The 22,943-nt window shown below is 37.9% G+C and overlaps 1 protein-coding gene across 4 annotated transcripts in view; it reads right to left on the bottom strand.

The window, feature by feature from the left end:
• Positions 1-22,943, bottom strand: part of LOC139757383 (palmitoyltransferase ZDHHC6) — a 40,597-nt gene that overhangs the window by 5,520 nt on the left and 12,134 nt on the right. For 3 of the 4 annotated variants that reach the window (XR_011714608.1, XR_011714607.1, XR_011714609.1), the window contains 7 exons: positions 22,380-22,464; positions 20,487-20,650; positions 17,993-18,127; positions 17,646-17,777; positions 16,636-16,716; positions 14,418-14,605; positions 13,424-13,626 (listed from right to left, as the gene is read on the bottom strand). Coding sequence is in view for 1 of the 4 variants with exons in the window: in XM_071677814.1 (XP_071533915.1) it covers positions 13,428-13,626; positions 14,418-14,605; positions 16,636-16,716; positions 17,646-17,777; positions 17,993-18,127; positions 20,487-20,650; positions 22,380-22,464 (984 nt within the window). In the remaining 3 variants the exon portion in view is untranslated. Of the gene's footprint in view, positions 1-276; positions 13,627-14,417; positions 14,606-16,635; positions 16,717-17,645; positions 17,778-17,992; positions 18,128-20,486; positions 20,651-22,379; positions 22,465-22,943 lie in introns of those variants that run through there. The other variant, XM_071677814.1, reaches the window with a different exon arrangement.

The following is a 22,943-nucleotide window of genomic DNA, read 5'->3' as shown; positions in this document are numbered from 1 at the left end:
AAGAAAAAAATGAGGGGCTGTGGTGACAAGCAAAATAAAAAACATTTTGTTCAAATCAAACACTATAAGTATTTTGTAAATGAAAGTAGGCAGAGATACTGTATTGGCTAGGGCTAAAAATTATAATCATCATATTTATGTCTAATTTCAATGAAAATGCCATAAACAGAAAATCTAAAACTTTGTGCTACACCATAAAATTTACATTCGCAATAAATGCATACTTACCATAGTAGTTTATAAACCAACTGATCCACTCAAATAGTGACACACAACTTTATGAAAATCTTTATTTTAATTTTTCAATTCAGTATATACAAGAACCAATATGTATACAATGCATCAACATCTCAGATTTTTCCAAGCTTTACGATTCATGACTGTGATTAACTTCTATCTGCGTTTTTTTTCAACTTTACTGCAATGTGAATTTTAGATACTAGGCAAAAAAAGTTGTGCTGCTCTGTCTAATGTCTCAAAGGGATCAATTCTTATTCAAAATGGTATATTAACACTAACAAGATATAAATACCTTTGGCAAAATCCACAAAGAATCAACGCACATCTGTCATGGCTATTATTATCATGTACGACTGGCTAGTTAGATATTCACATTTAGAAAAAAGGACTAGGTTTTTAAACATATATATACAATCTTTCAAATATGTACAACATGTACTGACACGAGATATGTCAGAAGCATAGTGGATCAAATCTATTAGTCACTCAAACAACACTATCATATGTCTGCTTTTGATTCTGTAATTCATGAGAGCAATACCCAAGTTGGGTGTGACTACAGACTCCACTGACTTTAAAATTCAACTCCACATAATCAGGTCTTAAAAACTGAAGCTTTTGTGTATTATGTGAAACTATTACACCTGAGAAATCACAGAGGAAGTTTCTCCTAAATAACCATACAAGTACTTGCCCTCAGTAATCATTTACAATAAAGATCCAGTTGGTAGGGTTATATTAACAGCTGAATTAAGCTCTACAGCAATATTAAGGGGCAGACCATTAATTGCTTTATGAAAAAGTGTTACAGGTACTTCTAGGGCATTAGGATATCTTATTGATTATGCTTAATCATGAATTAGTTTTAAAAATATCATTCCTGTATGGCTTTTAGTCAGTATAAAAAAAAAATCATATTTTTCAAACATCAAGTTTTTTGTTGATTAGTAGTCTAACATTTGGCAATCATCATGAAGTCATACAAAGTGAATATCAAAAGGAATTCACATTATTGACCTTAATCTATGCTCTAATTACTCTAACAGGTACAATAATTAAGACAAAATCAGAGAGCCTACATGATCAATCCAAATTATGACTATTCATTACCAATGAAAGCATTCATTAACCAACATGTCAATTAGAGTGGGCATATGTCATGATTTAATTCATTTAGTTTTCTTGAGTTTCTTTTGGACACTTCCTTTTCTTCCACTTTCTTTACAAATAATAAATGGTGTCATTTTCTCATTTCATTCTCAATACATTTAATCTACTATAAAAACTAAGATGGGTGATCTACTATAAAAACTAAGATGGGTGTCAGATACCTTACATATACCTTACATTTACTTCAATGGCTGCCTTCTACCTAGACGGCTAAGTCTGTTTCCGTGCATTCTTCTTAAAGGCCTGTCAGGCTGTTCGATGCCACCAGACATTCCAGTTATATGTTATGCACTCTGGCTTTCATAGAACATCTAGAAAGAAGCTGTCAAGTTTATTTTTCATCAATCTAAGGTCTTCCTACAGTGTTCTCTATATCTACCACTAGCACGGTGCCTATAAGCTAGGTTCCTGACATCTATGCTTGTTCCTTTACACTGCCTAAAGTATCTCTGCTTTTGGACTAGAATCCATCAGCATCTCCCGCTAAAATCTGAAAAGACCATTTAAGGTCAATTCCCGTGCCAGGTAGTAACCATGAAAAAGGTGCATGTACGCTGCTCCTTCAAGAAAAATAGTATATCATAAGAGGATACCAGCATCCTGGCTCTGACAAGTGTTATCATAATCTTGACTTGCTGGCGACACCTGCAATTCTCAGGATGTTAGGATTACAAGCAATGAAATCCCAGAACAGGAACTAGCCTTAATTTTTCTATAATCTAAAAACCCTCAAGAGCAAAGGGAAAGTACAGCAGAAAACTCTCCACAACTGCAGTAGATGGTGAAGACTTAAAGATGACCAGTCAGGTTATTAGCATTTTTTAAATTATTTTTTTATTACCTGGGAGAGGTCTAACAATCATCATGAAGAATTATAGTTGATGTTTAAGGCATTAGCCTTATTTTTGTTCCATGCTTTTAATCATTATACAGCAAATTAGGCTTCCCTTAAAAATTTAGGTTTATTAACATTGTCATGTTATTCTATCTATCTACATCTCTGATACTTCCCTTTGGGAACTCCCATCAAGGGGTGGCCATGGCAAAAGTGTCCCTTATATATTTTCTTGAAAAATTAAAAAAAAAAAAAGAGAAGCCTACAGAATGGCTGAAATTACTCCAACCCAGAGCCAACTGCCCGACTTTGGACGGGGGTTATGTTCTGATACCCCCTAAACCTGCGAAAGAACCAAAGCTATTACAGAGAAATCCCAGGAGTAAGACTGTGTATCATGGTTCTCCGTGACAAGTCTTGATAACAGGGATGCTTGACAATGATTATGGCAATGGCAAAAGTCTCCATAACTGGTGAACTACAGTGCCACTTCTTACCCTTTAATGCCTCATCCTTAACAGCTTGCTTAATTTACATAAACAAAACTCTAACTCCAGTTTAAGATCTACAAAAATCCAATTTGTGTTTATGTTAATTGGTATTGCAAAAGAAAACAAGCATATGATGTCATGCAGTGAGTAGAGCCTTCAAAACCATGAGAAAGAATTTCATGATTGTGCTGTTATGATTTCCTCTGACAAAGACTCACGGAAGTTTAAATATGCAAAGCACAAGATCAACTGGCATATATCGTTTTTCTTACATTGGAAGCTTCAGTCATGGACAAAGGAGTTCCAGCTGGAACAGGTGTCAGAGATATAGACAGACAGACAGAAAAAGAAGAGACAAGGAAAAGAATTTATGAATTTTGGAGGAAGCCAAAACCCTATCTTAAAATGTGCCAGGTCACAGTTACTGGGAAAGACATGAGAAGGTAGAGAGCTGCAAAGCTTTGAGGTGTAGGAATAGAAAGTTATCAAAATGGCCCATCCTTGATTTGCCTAAGGCCACACAGTAATCATGTGATGTAGCAGCTCTCCAAGTATTGCATGGTCTAGCTAGTGGTGGGGGCAAACAAGCAGCCTGCTCTTGGGAGTAAAAACCAAAGTAATACTTATGGAAGAGGGAAAGTGAATCTCGTTCCATGAATGCAGAGTCAAAACTTGCAGTAAAAAGATCTTACAAACAGGTTAGATATAACTGAATATCCTCTTGCTGTATAGTACTTGGGTTGTGAGTAGCGGCTTGGATAAAGCACTTGGCCACCATTTCAGCCACAATACGTTCGATCTAGCGTATGAAGACCAAAATGCATGATAAACATTTAGGTCTGTACACCATCTGACAAGAACTCTCGTTCCACATCCCAGATCCTGCATAAACAATTATCAGTTCTGGTAAACAAATGAGTTGTGCCCCCTGTGTTTATCCCTTTTAACATACAATATTTTGGAAAAATAGATGTTCACAAGCTTCTGCAGCAGTATGTTGGGAGGAAAGTATCTGAACCAAATATTTACCAACCAGGGTCATTAGGTCAAACATTCCAAGACACATATTTGAGTCAAAGGAAGAATCCTTGTACCACCATTATTATGTGTGCAGTGCAGATCTGGGACCCTTAATTAAGGATATTACTGGCAGCAGTGCATCAAAGAGCAACTAAACTGATTCCTTCCTTATGTAACACTCAATACAAGAACAGACTGCAAGAAGTGAATTTGTTCTAAGTTTGATAGATTCAAGAGAAGCAACCCATGACAGACAATGTTACATACATGTGGGACAAGACACTAAGCAATACAGTTTCGAAGTGCGATGTCCTTATGAAGGGGTTGCACAGGCCAATGTGCCCCCCCTAAAGTTGGCTATACAGTACTGCACACTTTGGTTATGACCAAGGAAAATGTTTAACTCAAAGCCAAAATCCTCTGGTAAAGGGAAATACATTCTGAGAGTAAAATTCATGCTAAACACTAATCACAAACAACTTAAGTGTATGCCTAAGTTGAAATCCACCACATGAAACCCTGAAGTCCACTCGTTAAACAAAATGAGAGAGCTTACAAGATTGCCATGGCTTGATATAAAATAGCATTGTTTCTCTTTTTCAAGACAGTTTAACAACAATTGGTTGCAAAGCATTGGGCTAAAATATATAGAAGAGAATTGGAATATCTGACAAAAATAGCCTTTACAGCCTCTGGGTGGAGCTCATCTTTTATGCACCTGCAAGGCATAAAGTGCATGAAAATGGTACCTAAACTGGGAACAACAACCTTTTGATAAATCTCTTCATTGTCCACAGATAGGAGTAACAAAAAACACACAGCCATTTGCATATACACATATATACAGATTACTTTAGAAAAAATAAAGAATACTTAGCCACAGCAGAGACTAAATATTATCCTTGGAAACTGTTGGGGTCCTGAGCTTTGTGACAAGGACCATCCAACAAGATAAACAACCTGAGAAAACTAATGGAAGTTTCTGGGTATCTACAAAAATCCATCAAACACCTATACCAAAAGATATAACCTGCCTTGGCATATGGCCCCAGACACAATCTGGAAAGAGAAAAACATTATTTACATCCGACATGCTTGAAAACCTGAGAGGTATGAGATGGTCAGCCTATGTATTTGGGCAGCTCATTGCTGGGAGGAGGCAGCTGCCTGGGTGGATGTTCCAGATAGAGATAGTGCCATGAATGCTATCAAGGTGGCTCATGAAGAGTAAATGGTGTAAACCTCATCAGAATGGAATGGAGACTGCTTATCCCACATAGATCATACGACATTCTTATTAGCTTGCAGGACAGCTAATAAAAAACATACTTCATTATATAAGTAGTTTCTTTGCTGGTACATTAGCTTTTTGTCCTGTTTCTACTGATTTTGTGGGCATTCATACATTACCTGAATCTGGCACTTAACTATTTGCATCACTCTTGTGTAAAGAACTTGATCTCATTCAGTTTCATGACCAAATAAATAACCAGCAATTTAATCCAATGTAACATCACCTGTACCATTTACAGGACAGCACTAAATGAGCTGTAATAATTTAGGGTCAGTGATTTCTGAGTGAGGTCCAGCACAATTCATGGCTCATAAATGTGCAAGAAAGGAAATGTCAAGACTGTGATACCTAATTATGTTTTGAACCATGTTTTGAAACTTAGTGTACCAAAAAGCAGTATGTAGCCCAATAACCTATTCATCAAAATTACCTTCATGTTTTTTCACCAGAATATAGAGAATATCTTTCTAAAAACTAAATACTAGCGATAGACTTACACACCTATAGCTGGAATTACAATGAGGTTACAGTCCTGAACACCTTGTCGCAAGATGAATCTTTATGTCGAGCAATTAAAGCTCAATATAAAATATGGGTTACCTTCCTTACTAAACCTTTCTGTATCTACTTCTTAAGTATGGAATATACATGAAACAACTTAGGCTAATAACAATATACCACACTCCCTCCTCAATTGTTTAACACGTTATTCAAAGAAAACCAACCTGAAAATGTGGTGAAGAATAAAAATGGCAGTGGAGTGAAGTTGATTTAAAGTGACATCATTAAAGTATGTAAGGTAAGTACAAAAATGCCTTGAAATATCCAATGGATTGATCTGAGGAGACATCAATAAAGTATGTATGACAAGTATAAAAATTCCTTGAAATATCCTGAGATATTCTTTGTAAGATATTCTATACATTACAGTATGAAGGTAAAGATGACTCTTATACATATTTCTTAAGTATAAGAAAGATCAAGAATGTACTGAATTCTAGCTTAAATGCATAAAATGCCTGAAGTTGAAAAGTTACAAGTTGGGGTATAGGTATCAATTTTTTCAACACATGTAAATCTTTTTCTTTTTACATCATACATTTAAACACTTCATAAGTAATTATTCTATCCCACCTAATAATACTGTAAACACCCCTCAAGCATCTCATTTCAGCAGCCAGTATTTGAAAGTGATACGCTTCACTTCATGTACATGTTTCACACCAGTACATTTACAGTGGCATAACTATGCTATTCCTCCTTCCACTTTTTATATTCATAGCCACATTTTTTCCTTTCACAATCTTACCAAGGAGCCAATCACATTCTCTCTCAAATATTTTGTTCTACAGTTCAATATTTGCATGGCACTGAACCCAAATAACAAAATGTTCAAACCACTCTAAACAGTTCATTACCTATCCTAACCTTCCACTTCAGCTCATTATGTATACTCATTCAATAAGGCACTGCAAAGTCAACCTCTTCACTCTCTAACCCTTAAAAAAATCATCTTTCGCTTACTGGTAATTGCTTTCAACTCCCTTCTTTTACATATAAGGAAAACTCATTAACTATCTTCAGTGCTTTCTCTTCACTCTGTGAGCAACAAATCAAAATATTATAGGGTGTGGTGTTAAAGTGGGCTAAGGGAAAAGTCTTGAAGTAGTTTGGTTATGTAGAAAGGATGCATGAGAAACTGGAAAAGAAAATATCAAAAGCAAAGTAGGAGTACATATAGAGCAGGGAAGATATATTTCATATTCAGGAGGAAGAGTGAGGAAATTTATTGGGAAGAGGAACCAGGGAGGTGTAAAGGAGATGGAATACACTCGACATGGCAGCCATCCCTTAAGTGAAACTTCCTACGACAGAATGAAATATCAAAAGACATAAGAAAGACTGATACAGGTACACCACTGATTTTCCGGCACTCTTGGTTCCAAAGCCTTACCGGATCAACCATTTTACCAGACCAACAGTGGTCATGTAATAATAATTCATCAACACACCTCTAACCCACTAATCATACATCTTCCATGTGTCTAAAGTATACCATGGACTGCTAGAAATTTAAATAAAGCAAATATTAAATGTGGCGGATTCATGTGAGAAACTGCAGAAGCTGGTGACGGAGTTTGGTAAAGTGTGTGGAAGAAGAAAGTTAAGAGTAAATGTGAATAAGAGCAAGGTTATTAGGTACAGTAGGGTTGAGGGTCAAGTCAATTGGGAGGTGAGTTTGAATGGAGAAAAACTGGAGGAAGTGAAGTGTTTTAGATATCTGGGAGTGGATCTGGCAGCGGATGGAACCATGGAAGCGGAAGTGGATCATAGGGTGGGGGAGGGGGCGAAAATTTTGGGAGCCTTGAAAAATGTGTGGAAGTCGAGAACATTATCCCGGAAAGCAAAAATGGGTATGTTTGAAGGAATAGTGGTTCCAACAATGTTGTATGGTTGCGAGGCGTGGGCTATGGATAGAGTTGTTCGCAGGAGGATGGATGTGCTGGAGATGAGATGTTTGAGGACAATGTGTGGTGTGAGGTGGTTTGATCGAGTAAGTAACGTAAGGGTAAGAGAAATGTGTGGAAATAAAAAGAGCGTGGTTGAGAGAGCAGAAGAGGGTGTTTTGAAATGGTTTGGGCACATGGAGAGAATGAGTGAGGAAAGATTGACCAAGAGGATATATGTGTCGGAGGTGGAGGGAACGAGGAGAAGAGGGAGACCAAATTGGAGGTAGAAAGATGGAGTGAAAAGGATTTTGTGTGATCGGGGCCTGAACATGCAGGAGGGTGAAAGGAGGGCAAGGAATAGAGTGAATTGGAGCGATGTGGTATACAGGGGTTGACGTGCTGTCAGTGGATTGAATCAAGGCATGTGAAGCGTCCGGGGTAAATCATGGAAAGCTGTGTAGGTATGTATATTTGCGTGTGTGGACGTGTGTATGTACATGTGTATGGGGGGGGTTGGGCCATTTCTTTCGTCTGTTTCCTTGCGCTACCTCGCAAACGCGGGAGACAGCGACGATGTATAAAAAAAAAAAAAAAAAAAAAAAAAAAAAATTAAATGTAAATTAAATAGATAAATGAAATACAATATACACCTGCTTAGGAATGAGGTGCTCGTCAGCTATGAGCTTCGCAAATTCGTCCACATACTCAGCAGCTCCTTCATGGTTTGCAGACCGCTTTTCTCGGCACACTATATTCATCGAAATTCCATGACTTTTCTTGAATCTTTGAAGCCATCCTTCACTACAGTTATGCTCATGTTGTAATTCAAGTTCTTTGTGGAACAACTTAGCCTGATTCATTATCATGCTACCTGACAAGTCCACTCCATCACTTCGAAGCTGTCGAAACCATTCCATCATCACTCTATCATGCTCAGTGCTCTTACCATCTTTCATAGTTTTTCTAATGGTCATTTGCTTGTTGGAATCGCTGTCTGCATAGAATTTCAATGTTTTCTCCCTTTCCTTCTTTATATCATAAACAGTCGACGAACCAATACTGTAGATGTCACACAGCTTATGCACCAAAACACCATGGTCCATTTTTTCAACAGTTCTACTTTATCTTGGGTCGACATGGACTGGTGTTTACATTTGACATCAGAACTGACACTCTCATATGTCTTAGAAGCCATAGCTAAGGTTGAATTTAAGCAAAATAAGCTAAGAATCTCACAGAATTGTGGTATCACCACCAATAAGTGCAGTGTAAAGAATGTAAATTAGCGCACCGTACACACAATGCCATCTGTGGCCATCCAGTAAATTAGTCTGGTGGCTGCAGTAATTTCAAGTTCCCTCATGTAATTCAATCTGGACTAAAGGAGGTACCAAACTATCAGTTGCTGGAAATTCAGTGATGTATCTGTATATGTATACATCAGGCATAACTAGACTCTAATTGCTTATGGTTATGCTGAGTGGAAAGTTACCTTTGGTGAGATCATATCATCACAGTACAATCTTGCCAAAGAACTTCCTACTGCAAAAGAGTTTATCTATTCCTGGCTACTGACTGTAGTGCATTCTCTGAGTTCCAGGAACCCATAGAAAATGAGTCCTGGGGTGGCATAATGGCAATAAAGAATATATCAAACATTCTCTTAAAACCAATTACAAGGCATACATTAAACTCTCTTTTTGAAAACTCATGTTTTTAAATAAAGCTATCTACAAATATCTCTGATGCCCGTTCCCTGCAGGATCTCCCATCAAGGGATGGCCATGGCAAATAAGTCTCCATTTATCCTTGTCCGTACATGCTACCCTCACATACACCATTCCATGCATTCTTCCACCATTTCTCTCACTCAAGTATTCTTCCACCCTATTTGCCCAAGTCATAACTACAGATATTAATCATTCATTTAAAATCTTGTAATTTATCTTCCTTCAATTTAAAAAAGGAAAGACTAAGCTTTAACTTTACATGTAATTCACCATTACTGAGTAAAAATCAAATGGGGGAATTCTACTAATACTAAGAAAGACCAGTCCCCAGGGTAAGGTACAGTCAAATGGCCTAATCTAAGCGTTTTAATAAATTGCTTATGATTATCATTTTCAGCTTTGTCTGAATATAGTATGCCTAGCATTTCAATTATTACTCTTTATTTTCATGAAATGAACTAAGAAGTTGAACATCTCTCTCTGGGAACGGGGCATCCCTGCCCTTTGCCAATCTGTAAGACCGAGGATTCCAGTTTTGCAAAGTTGTTTCCCTAAGAAGTGCATGCTGATATGCACTTGATTCACACTAAAGGGAAATGGAGCTAATTGTAATGAGCAATATATATTTTGAGTTGGGTCTCACAAGATATCATTCCAGAACTTAAAGTTAAATGAGAAAATGACACCAAACTTTACTTAACTGGAAGGGAATGACAAAGAAGTTATATAATGTCCAAAATTTGTATGCTAAAAATAGTTACATATGCTCCACACTAATAGCATATGTATATATGCTATTATCATTTTTTTATTATACTTTTTCGGTCTCCCGCATTAGCAAGGTAAAGCAAGGAAACAGACGAAAGAATGGCCCAACCCACCCACATACACATGTATATACATAAATGCCCACACACGCAAATATACATACATATACATTTCAATGTATACATATGTATACATACACAGACATATACATAAATATGCATGTACATATTCATACATGCTGCCTTCATGCATTCCCACTGCCATCCCGCCAAACATGAAATGGCACCCCTCTCCCCCCCACGTGCGCGCAAGGTCACGCTAGGAAAAGACAACAGAGGACACATTCTTTCACACTCATTCTCCAGCTGTCATGTGTAATGCACCGAAACCTCAGCTCCCTTTCCAAATCCAGGCGCCAAAAAACTCTCAATGGTTTACCCCAGATTCTTCACATGCCCTGGTTCAATCCAATGACAGCAGGTCGACCCCGTCACATAACATCGTTCAAATTCACTCTATTCCTTGCAAGCCTTTCCCCTCATGTATGTTCAGGCGCTGATCGCTCAAAATCTCTTTCACTCCATCCTTCCACCTCCAATTTGGTCTCACACTTCTCCTTGTTCCCTCCACCTCTGACACATATATTCTCTTTGTCAATCTTTCCCCACTCATTCTCTCCATGCAACCAAACCATTTCAATACATCCTCTTCTACTCTCTCAACCACACTCTCTTTATTACCGCACATCTCTCTTACCCTTTCATTACTTACTCGATCAAAGCACCTCCTACCACATATTGTCCTCAAACATCTCATTTCCAACACATCCACCCTTCTCTGCAAAACCCTTTCTATAACCGATGCCTCGCAACCATATAACATTGTTGGAACCACTATTCCTTCAAACGTACAAATTTTTGCTCTCCGGAGTAACATCCTCGCCTTCCACACATTCTTCAACACTCACAGAACCTTCGCCCCCTCCCCAACCTTGTGACTTACTTCTGCTTCCATGGTTCCATCTGCTGCCAAATCCACTCCCAAATATCTAAAACACTTCACTTCCCCCAGTTTCTCTCCATTCAAACTTACCTTCCGACTGACTTGTCCCTCGACCCTACTGAACCTAATAACCTTGTTCTTATTCATATTTACTCTCAGTTTTCTTCTTTCACTCTCTTTACCAAACTCAGTCACCAGCTTCTGCAGTTTCTCACCCAAATCAGCAACCAGCACTGTATCATCAGCGAACAACAATTGACTCACTTCCTAAGCCCTCTCATCCACAACAGACTGCATATTTGCCCCTCTCTCCAAAACTCTTGCATTCTCCTCCCTAACAACTCCTCCATAAACAAATTAAATAACCATGGAGACATCACGCACCCCTGCCATAAACCGAAATTCACTGGGAACCAATAACTTTCCTCTTCCTATTCGTACACATGCCTTACATCCCCGAAAAAAAATTTTCATTGCTTCTAGCAACTTATCTCACACGCCATATACTCTTAATACCTTCCACAGAGCATTTCTATCAACCCTATCATATGCCTTCTCCAGATCCATAAATGGTGCATACAAATCCATCTGTTTTTCTAAGTATTTCTCACATACATTCTTCAAAGCAAACACCTGATCCACACAGCCTCTACCACTTCTGAAACCACACTGCTCTTCCCCAGTCTGATGCTCTGTACATGCCTTCACCCTCTCAATCAATACCCTCCCATATAATTTCCCAGGAATACTCAATAAACGTATACCTCTGTAATTTGACCACTCACCTTTATCCCCATTGCCTTTATACAATGACACTATGCATGCATTCTGCCAATCCTCAGGCACTTCACCATGAACCATACATACAATGAATATTCTCACCAACCAGTCAACAACACAGTCACCCCCTTTTTTAATAAATTCCACTGCAATACCATCCAAACCTGCTGCCTTGCCGGCTCTCATCTTACGCAAAGCTTTCACCACCTCTTCTCTGTTTACCAAATCATTTTCCCTGACCCTCTCCCTTCGCAAACCACCTCGACCAAAACACCCTATATCTGTCACTCTATCATCAAACACATTCAAAAAACCTTCAAAATACTCACTACATCTTCTCACTTCAACACTACTTGTTATCACCTGCCCATTAGCCCCCTTCACCGATGTTCCCATTTGTTCTCTTGTCTTTCACAGTTTATTTACCTCCTTCCAAAACATCTTTTTATTCTCCCTAAAATTTTACAATACTCTCTCACCCTAACTCTCAATTGCCCTCTTTTCACCTCTTGCATCTTTCTCTTGACCTCCTGCCTCTTTCTTTTATATGTCTCTCAGTCATTTACACCATTTCCCTACAAAAATCATCCAAATGCCTCTCTCTTCTCTTTTACTAACAATCTTGCTACTTCAGCCCACCACTCACTACCCTTTCTAATCTACCCATCTCCCACCTTTCTCATGTCACAAGCATCTTTTGTGCAAGCCATCACTGCTTCCCTAAATATACCCCATTCCTCCCCCACTCCCTTTATGTCCTTTACTCTCACCTTTTGCCATTCTGCACTCAATCTCTTCTGGTACTTCCTCACACAAGTCTCCTTTCCAAGCTCACTTACTCTAATGCCTCTTCACCTCAACATTCTCTCTTCTTTTCCGAAAACCTCTACAAATCTTCACCTTGCCTCCACAAGATAATGATCAGACATCCCTCAAGTTGCCCCTTTCAAGACATTAACATCCAAAAGTCTCTCTTTCACACGCCTATCAACACATAGTCCAATAATGCTCTCTGGCCATCTCTCCTACTTACATACGTATACTTATGTCTCTCACATTTTAAACCAGGTATTCCCAATCACCAGTCTTTTTCAGCACACAAATCTACATGGTCGTCACCATTTCCATTTACAACACTGAACATCCCATGTACATCAATTATACCCTCAACTGCCACGTTACTCACCTTTGCATTCAAATCACCCATCACTATAACCCAGTCTTGTGCATCAAAACCGCTAACACACTCACTCAGCTGCTCCCAAAACACTTGCCTCTCATGATATTTCTTCTCATGACCAGGTGCATAGGCACCAATAATCACCCATCTCTCTCCAAGTTGAAAAACCTGTACCTGATAACCTGGATCATCACATGGTTACTACAATGCTATGTACCATCAAAATCAAATAAACATAAACAAAGAAAAATGACATGTTTCTTTAAGTCTATGCATCAGATAATATTGTTCAAAACCAGAAGGTTCAAATTCCACTACAAAACAATAAATGAGATTTCAGATGCCATTAGTGTGACAGGAAAATGAATGTATAGGCAGGTAATACAACTGTCCTAATTATGCCTTCCCTGCACAATGACTGACTTCCAACATGTCAATCCGATGATTCTTAATAGAAACTTACTATATCACCGGTTCTTCTTTTGTTCTTGGTTCTTTTTTTGACCATATGGAACTGAGGGTAAAGAAGAAGTATCAGTGTCATTTTCAGTATTGAAGACCTGTACAGCACAGCGGCGAGGGAACCATCCTCTGTGGCGTAAGGTGATGTCTAGATTTGCTACCAAAGAATCTCTGAAGTTAATGCGTTCACCATATAGCCAATACCTGGAATCAAACATTCAATATCACATACTAGAAATGATATACCGTATCAAACAGGGCACTGGAGTGAGAATATTAAAAAAGTTAAGTACTGTATCACAACAAAATACAGCCATCTTCTATGAACTAATGTACAACTTCTACCTATCTATGAGTAGTCTTTATAACATTATTCTCAATCAAGAGCACAAAGCCATTAAGTTCACTCACACATATTCTATCTATCTATCCATATCTCAGTTGCCTGTTCCCTCTGGAAACTGCCTCAAGGGAGTGGCAATGGCAGAAGTCTCCGTAACTGGTAAACTCCAGTGCCACTTCTTCGCCTCTTGCACCTCAATCTTAACGTAGCATTGGCAGAGGGCAACTCTTGCACAGTGTCTCTAGAGGCTCCTACCTAATGTTCCTACCAACTACAGTACTTCTATCTAAAGTTCCTACCTACTACTTCTACCTAATATTCTAAAGCCAAGAAGTGTAAATGTGTTCAAAGAACCTTTATCAGGATGATAAAACTAAAAGGAAATTTTTGACTATCCATTTCATTTTCTCAAAGACACTACTGCACTCTTCCACTTGCCCAAGGACAAACAAATTCACCCAGTTTTATACATACACAAAGGAGCTCAAACCATAATTTGTAATTCTTCAAATAGCAAATGGACTCCTTTGTCTTCACCTATGCCAGTCAACCAACTGAACAGGTAAGAAAGTAACTGAAACTAATGATGAGAAGCTAAATATAAAGAAGTAAAACATCTTGCACACAGAATAACATAATGCATGACACTTACTTTTTCCATCGGGTTACGGAAACTTCATCACCAGGCTGGAGTGCTATCCGAGGTTCATCAGTACAAGGTGGATGACAACATACACCAATGCCTTTTGTGCAGGGAAACCACCATCCAGAGAAGCCTTCAACTATTTGATATTCCCGACTCCGGGCACGCTTCTCTGCTTTTTGAGCAAGCTGCTCTATCTGCAAAAATAAAAGTGACCTAATGCTACTAAAATACAACTGCAAGGAATTTCTGGAAGATTGTAAGTGTGCAGACTTCATCCTCAATTACACATCTCCCCATCGATATCATCTTTTTCTTACATTACGAATAAAAAGAGTAAAATGGGGAAATTTCTTAAAAGCTTAGGTATCTGTTCCTCACACTCTATAATGAGAAGGGCTAGCAGGTATGTATACAGGATAGTGTTTTTCTTCTGTGTCCGTTCATCATTTCCCGACTTAAGGTAATATCAGAAAAAACTACTGAGCCTTACTTGGCTCCTTCCTCACTAATTTTAAAATAAGATACAAGAAGGGGGGCTTCCCAGACCCATCTTTTGCCCCTTCTAGTTGCCTTCTATGACATACATGAAATACATGGGAAGGGGTCTCTCTTCCAAAAATATAGGAAGATACCAAGGAGATACAACAGTGGAAGAATAAGGGAAGAGCATGGGAACAGAAGAGAAGGAGAGTGAGGAAAAAAGCAAGATTAAAAGAGTTGGATAAGAAAACAAGGAACCTAAATGTAGAAATAATGAAATACCATAAAAGGCAGAGAGTTATACACGACATGGAAAGAAACCTAAGATTACTATTCACATACTGTCTTTGAGCAAAGCAAAAAACATGAAATCCACAGCTGGACTTAAAAAAAAAGCAGAATATTAACTGGACAACTGGTTTTCAGCTCAATATGCATGGAGAAATTAAATTATGAAAATAAAAAGAATGGATGCTATTTTTCTAGATTTTGCAAAAGCATTTAAAAAAGCAAAACAAAAAAATTCTAGAGAAAGTAGCTAAATAAATCATTGAGGATAAATTTGGAGGATGGATTAAAGACATTATAAGTAACAGAGCTTAAAGTAGTAATAATGAAAACCACATCTGAGGGAGAATATATTCTATTGGCCTCAAATACTGGATGTGGAAAGCGAGCTGTGGTTTTGGTGCATTATACATGACAGCTAGAGACTGAGTGTGAACAAATGAGGCCTTTGTTGTCTTCCCTAGCGCTACCTTGCACACATGTGGAGGGAGGGGGTTGTCATTTCATGTGTGGCAGGGTGGTGACAGGAATGAATAAGGGCAGACAGTATGAATTATGTACATGTGCATATATATGTACATGTGTGTGTATATATATGTATACGTTGAGATGCACAGGTATGTATTATGAGTGTGTGTGGACGTGTATGTATATACATGTGTATGTGTGTGGGTTGAGCCATTCTTTTGTCTGTTTCCTTGCGCTACCTCGCTAACGCGGGAGACAGCAACAAAGCATATTAAAATAAATATAGCTATATCAGATAGCAACAGCGAAGTAAAGAAAAGCAAAGTAAGGAGCTATGTTGACGACATCAGAGTAAGCAAAATGAGTGGATCAGAAACCAATCAGCATGAGATGCATGAAGACTTAGACAAGATTTACAAATAGGCAGTTGTGAACCTGAGGGAATCAAACAAAGATTAATTTGAACAAATAAGTTCTGGAACAAGTAAGAATTCATTGGGGACACCATATAAAGGCCTAAAAAGAAAAAATGGAAAGTGATGCAAATGTTAAAAACTAGGGTGTCGTAATAAATAAGAAACAAGAACTCAGAGAACAAGTTACGAAGGTAGCATTATCAAGCAAAGTAATGAGTGTACAACTTTGATATCTATCCCTAAAAAATACAGAAAACTATTCATGAAAATGTTTAATGGGAAATTAATCAAGATGGCAGAGCTTCTGAAATCCCTAAAAAGAGAAAACAACCTATTCAAAACAATTCATCTCTATCTGTCTCTCATCAACCTAATACTCAATTTTCAAGGAGTGCATCTGGCACATAAAGCCACAACTTATACCCAGTGTTAAAGTGAAAAATGGACTTCTACACGTTAGTTTTTCATCTACAATATGCTGATATGTCAGGGAACCAAAGTCTCTACACCAAGTTATTTCACTAAAGGAAAAATCAACCATTATATATAAACAGGACTGTTAATGTACATACTGTGAGAGTATACTGGTGGCATTCATCATGTATGGGCCACACAATGCCATCACCAGAAGGCTCACACCAAATATTTATAACCTGCAAAAGTCATAAAAAAAGTTAGGGTTAAACATAACTATCAAATTTCATACTGTTAACTAATACATATCAACAAAGGTACAGTATGGTATGCCTGGTGTGCTACCACCATGCACAACCCATGGGAGGCTCCCTGGGTACAACTGTGTAGCCATGCAATCCAACTTTGAAGAAAACCTGGTGCTCTTGAACAAAGTAACCTTAAATGCACTGCAGTGATGGATCAAAGTTTCTTATCAAGAGAATACATATATTCAAAATATCTAATTTATAGTGCTACTAGAGACTGAGAATTACAGGAAAATTCTGAAAACTGTGATCCCCTATTCAATTAAGAATATAAAAGTCAATGCTTCAAGTTTACCATTCAGAAGTTGTGGTTTCAAAAAGTCATCCACTCTCAGAACCATAAACCAAATGAGAAAAAATCCAAAAACAAATGTAAATATTAAAAAAGTGCATAACTAATAATTACAGTGCCTTGTATCCTATATATATCTCACCAATCTAGTCCCTGAACTGAGAAATTCTCTGGAAATCACCTCACATTCATCATAAAGAACCAATTAAGTGGATAAGTTTCTCTTTGCTGTATTCACTAAAGCAGGACCAGTCCTGAACAAGTATACTTTGTCTCGTTTCTAACCCCTCATCACCTTCAGGTGCTATCATTGAGTACTTGGATCCAGATAGCAGTAAACTCTCGAAACAAGATCTGATAAGGGACTAAATATCTGTGGTGGTTGGATTTATTTTACAGCCACTTTCAAGTTTGCTATATAATTTGGGATCCAAAAATGTATCATATAAAAGCATGAAAGCTATAGTATTTGCAACCCACCCGTTCAGCTAAAATCAAGCTCTTGGATACAATATGGAAGATACCAAATATGTCTGACTATATATGAGTATCCAAATTTTGACACTACCTGGACAAAATTTTCCCACCGACCCAAGCTATAGGGGTAAATAAATGGCTTTTCAGTTGGCCCACGACGATGAATGGCTTTCTCCAGTATCCAATCCTCAATGCCTGTTCTGTTCCTCAGAATTGCTCGAACCTGTTGGATTATGATAAAAAATTTAACAACATTCACATAGTCAAAAGGATAGCTAATATTTTGAATCAAATCTTTACATTTATCATTTTACTGACAGACTTTAGAACCTTCAGATTTCTTTATTTCCTTAACTTAATTTTGCATGAAAAGACAACTGACCCAAAAAATATACTATCAGCAAGGAATCACTTTACAAGAATCTCAAGTTCACAGACCTGGAAGTACAGCAGCATGCCAACAGCTAGGACCACACCAATTGCAAGGCCTAGAACAAACATGCAGATCACCATCCCCCACATACTCATGTAAACAATTGGTTCCTTCCCACTACCATAGTAAATGTACCAAGTCTGTAAAACAAAAATCATAAATTCATCAAAAAATAAAACACCATGAGTGCAACAATTACATATATGAACATTTCAGAAACTTAAGTTATGTATCTTTAAACAGTACATAAAATTCAGATTATATCTAAGAATAGCCTAATATATGACTCTCACATACTACACACTAAAATCAAAATAATTCTGATGCGACTGCTTCCTTACACATGGTAGCCCATGACAAATTTCTGATCACATCCCGTCACCACAAATCACCTAGCAGTAAAAACGTTTGCCTCAATCCCACATGAAAAGTAGTATTGTGGATAATCAAAGATTGTCGTACAAATGATTCTTCAAAGCAATGTTCATAATTCATTTCCCATATGTGGTTTACCAATGCCAATTCTAATTGTTCTATCAAGTCTGCTTATTTTCTTTTTCTTTAGTATGGTCTCTTCTTAAATACTATTTTGCACCTACACATAATGGTTAATCATCTTGCTACAGCAAATCTATCTTTTTTATTTCTTTCTTATAATCATTTATCATTTCCCTTATTTGCAAGGTACTGTATTGAACAAATGGCCTCATCTGCTAACATCCACTCCCTGTCACAAACAATGCACCAAAACCAGAGCCAACTATCCACAGCTAAACCTTGCTGACCTTTCCATATTCCATCAACCATATGCCATCGTTCAACCCACTGACAGAACATTCACCCCTGTAAAACGCACTGCTCCAATTCTCTCTATCCCTTGCATGCCTCTCATCCTCCTGCATCCTCAAGCCTTATTCACCCTAACCTCCAACTCCTACTTGGTTTCCCCTTACTCATAAGTAGGTATGAATGAGAGGGAGTTCAACAGAGTTTGCTGGAATGGTTTGAATATATAAGGAGAATAAGTGAAGAGACTGACTACGATGTACTTGTCACATAGAAAGGGAGTAAGGGGGATACCTTACTCATTCCTTATCAAACATTTATATCCTCTTCGTGTTACTTTCTGTATGTTCACACCATAGCAACACACCCTGTTCAGCTCTCTCAGTCATAATTTGCTTACTATTAAACCTCTTTTACAGTCCTTCCTTACATTATGAACCCTCTACACCACATTATCATCAGGCATCTAGTTTCCCATGAATCCACTCTCCTCTGTTCTTATTCATTTCTATTTGTTTTTCCATTTACTACAGTGGATAAACTGCAGTTTCTGGTTCATTTACTAACACTTTCAACATATATCCATGACTAAACTCAAGATGGGTTTCCACACTATTATGGGCATTTCTTAATTTTTTCAACTTATGCACTGATTTGTCAAGTGTGACTAATGTCATGCAAGGGAAATGTTAAAAAAGGATTATGGAATAGAATAGGTCAGCTAACCATAGCCAATGGGTATGAAATGTGGACATGGAAAAAAAGAAGACAGCTCAGTGAATCATGCTGCTGAAATGAGTAATTCAAAAGGTGCTTGTGGTGTGAATATATGGAATGGAGTATGTAATGGTGGAGCATACAAGGATGTGGGTTGATAGAGAATAACAAATATATAGGGTGTGACATCACATGAGTGGATTAAAAGGAATATCTTGAGGTTATGCACATCAAAAATAAAGTAGGAGATGAGACAGCATCCGGGAAAGGGAACATGTGGGGATACACTAGGAAACAGGATCAAGGAAAGTGTGAGGGAGGGTGGAACATGCTGGAAAGGTGTGCAGACTAGAGACCTTTGCATTGCTGCTTGACCCATCCCCTCCTTCTGCAAGTGGGGAGTTTGCCAGGACATTGAAATATTAGAGATATGGATGGCTATTGACGGAATAAAAGCAGGTACAAAGAATCTAACTATCTACGTTTCTGAAGTCTGTTCCATCCATGAATTCCTATTGAGGGGGTGGCCAAGGAAAAAGTCTCCACTTATCCCTGTCCTTATATTCCTCCCTCACATGCACCACTCCACACATTCTTCCACAATTTCTCTCCACCCCCAGTGCTCTTCCACCATGTTTCCCCATGTCCCATGTAGTCTTCCTATCTTACCAATATATATATATATAGATTTATGAAAAATAGTTATCTATGGGAATAGGAGAGACAGAACATCGGCCATTCATCCCTTGCATGATACAGAGGGCAATGAAGAGTGGCAAGAGTAGGGGGTCTGGAAATCCTCCTTTTCACCTTTTCAAAGGAAGAACAGCAAAAGAAGCAAAGCAAGTAATTTTCCTGGAAATCTTAGTTCCCAGTGGTACCTATCGAAGACAGATGAGTGAGCACATATAATTCAAAGAACAATAGCAGATCTGAAAAAAAATATGGTTATCTATGCAAGGAATGGAAAATAGATATGGGAAACATTGTACTAACCCTATGTATGGCATGGTAGATAGAGACTGCAAGCACAAATGATGCCTGGACACAACCCATAACAGCAAAGAAGAGGAAGAGGGTAAATGATCCATGATTTTTATGGCCAACACAGTTGTTAATCCAAGGACAATGGTGGTCCATTTTCATCACACAATGGCCACCTGTAAGAGGTAATGTTATATACGTAATATATAAGCAAACACATGACTATAAGTTTTCATTTTGTACAGAACGTTGTCATCACATGCTTTTATAATAAAACAATCATAGAGTGGGGGAGGGGGCGAAAGTTCTTGGAGCGTTGAAGAATGTGTGGAAGTCGAGAACATTATTACCGAAAGCAAAAATGGGTATGTTTGAAGGAATAGTGGTTCCAACCACTAATGTTATATGGTTGCGAGGCGTGGGCTATAGAGAGAGTTGTGCGGAGGAGGGTGAATGTGCTGGAAATGAGATGTTTGAGGACAATATGTGGTGTGAGGTGGTTTCATCGAGTAAGTAATAATAGGGTAAGAGAGATGTGTGGTAATAAAAAGAGTGTGGCTGAGAGAGCAGAAGAGGGTGTTTTGAAATGGTTTGGTCACATGGAGAGAATGAGTGAGGAAAGATTGACAAAGTGGACATATGTGTCAGAGGTGGAGGGAACGAGAAGTGGGAGACCAAATTGGAGGTGGAAAGATGGAGTGAAAAAGATTTCGAGTGATCGGGGCCTGAACATGCAGAAGGGTGAAAGGCGTGCAAGGAATAGAGTGAATTGGAACGAAGTGGTATACCGGGGTCGACGTGCTGTCAATGGATTGAACCAGAGCGTGTGAAGCGTCTGGGGTAAACCATGGAAAGTTCTGTGGGGCCTGGATGTGGAAAGGGAGCTGTGGTTTCAGTGCATTATACATGACAGTTAGAGACTGAGTGTGAACAAATGGGGCCTTTGTTGTCTTTTCCTACCACTACCTCGTGCACATGAGGGGGGAGGGGGTTATTATTTCATGTGTGGCGGGGTGGCAATGGGAATGAATAAAGGCAGCCAGTATGAACTATGTACATGTGTATAAATGTATATGTCTGTGTGTGTATATATATGTATACATTGAGATGTATAGGTATGTATATTTGCGTGTGTGGATGTGTGTGTATATACGTGTGTATGTGGGTGGGTTGGGCCATTCTTTCGTCTGTTTCCTTGTGCTACCTCGCTAATGTGGAAGACAGCGACAAAGCAAAATAAATAAATAAAATATATCGCATTTGGACAGTCAAAGAAAGCCACAGAATATACCGATGAAAAATACATAATAATCCAACAGGTGACAGTTCACACCTGAAGAACAGTCAGCAACAGAAGCTTGGAACTACTGGTTCTGCATATAGCTAACGTTAAACTGGTATACTCTAGCTGTCTCTACCTAATAATCATTTGTATCACATGTGTGCCAATTCCCTCTTTAGCACCAGGAACAGATGAAGAAAGGGCCTCAATTGTTCACACCTCTCTAGCCCCTTAATCACAACCAGGCCCCACAAACAAGTGTGTATCTGAGAGACAAGTGTGAATAATGTTACAAGGACATTACTGATATAGAAACATGAGAATAAAAGTATATGAAATACAAAAAACATAGACATTACTGATATGGAAACATGATAATAAAAGTAGATGAAATACAAAAAACATAGAGATGCATCTTAACCAAAAGTCTGAAATAAATCTTGCAAGTGTCATTCTACTGAACTGCTGGTACAGTTACAGTATATCAAATACTGAATGACTGACAAAAACTGAGATTTACACGTAGAGAAAAAAATAATTCAAGATATCAACATTATAAAGGAGAAAAGAATTCTCATGTTTCTTTAAACTATTTCACCATATCCTATATATAAAAAACTCACATTTGCGGCAGTGATGGGAACGTGGAGCCTTGTATCCCTCACATGTCCCACAATACTGAAGAAACTGCTTATCACTTTCCTTTTCCTGGAATTATATAACCTATGCATATCTGAAAATATTTCAATTGGATGACTATGAATATTTATCAAAATAAAAGTGAACAAAATGTAAATATGTACGATGATATTTGATAAATTCATATATTTCATAAATGTGAATATGACTTGGCTGAAGAAACACATGTTTTGTAAAAATAAGTATAATAATATTCATATTAAATCACAAAATTATGTATAACTGTAAGCCAACTCTGAACTTGGAAGAGATTTAAGGTCTGAGGTGTCACTGATATCAAAGCCTTACCACTAGAGAGAGCCCAATCACAAATTCAAACTTACTTCTGCAATTTCATGTAAATATCATTATTTGTATTTCTTTTAAATAAAAGTTACTTTCAACCATATTCTATAATGCTTCATATTTTCAAAATATGAATCTAAGTTACAAATATGTTACTTCTCATATTCACCTCCAACAATTTCAGCTAAGGTACATCTCAAAAT

This window comes from Panulirus ornatus, chromosome 26 (genome assembly GCF_036320965.1).
Source record: "Panulirus ornatus isolate Po-2019 chromosome 26, ASM3632096v1, whole genome shotgun sequence".
Classification (NCBI taxonomy): Eukaryota; Metazoa; Arthropoda; class Malacostraca; order Decapoda; family Palinuridae; genus Panulirus; species Panulirus ornatus.
This window is presented reverse-complemented; position numbering and strand designations above follow the sequence as displayed.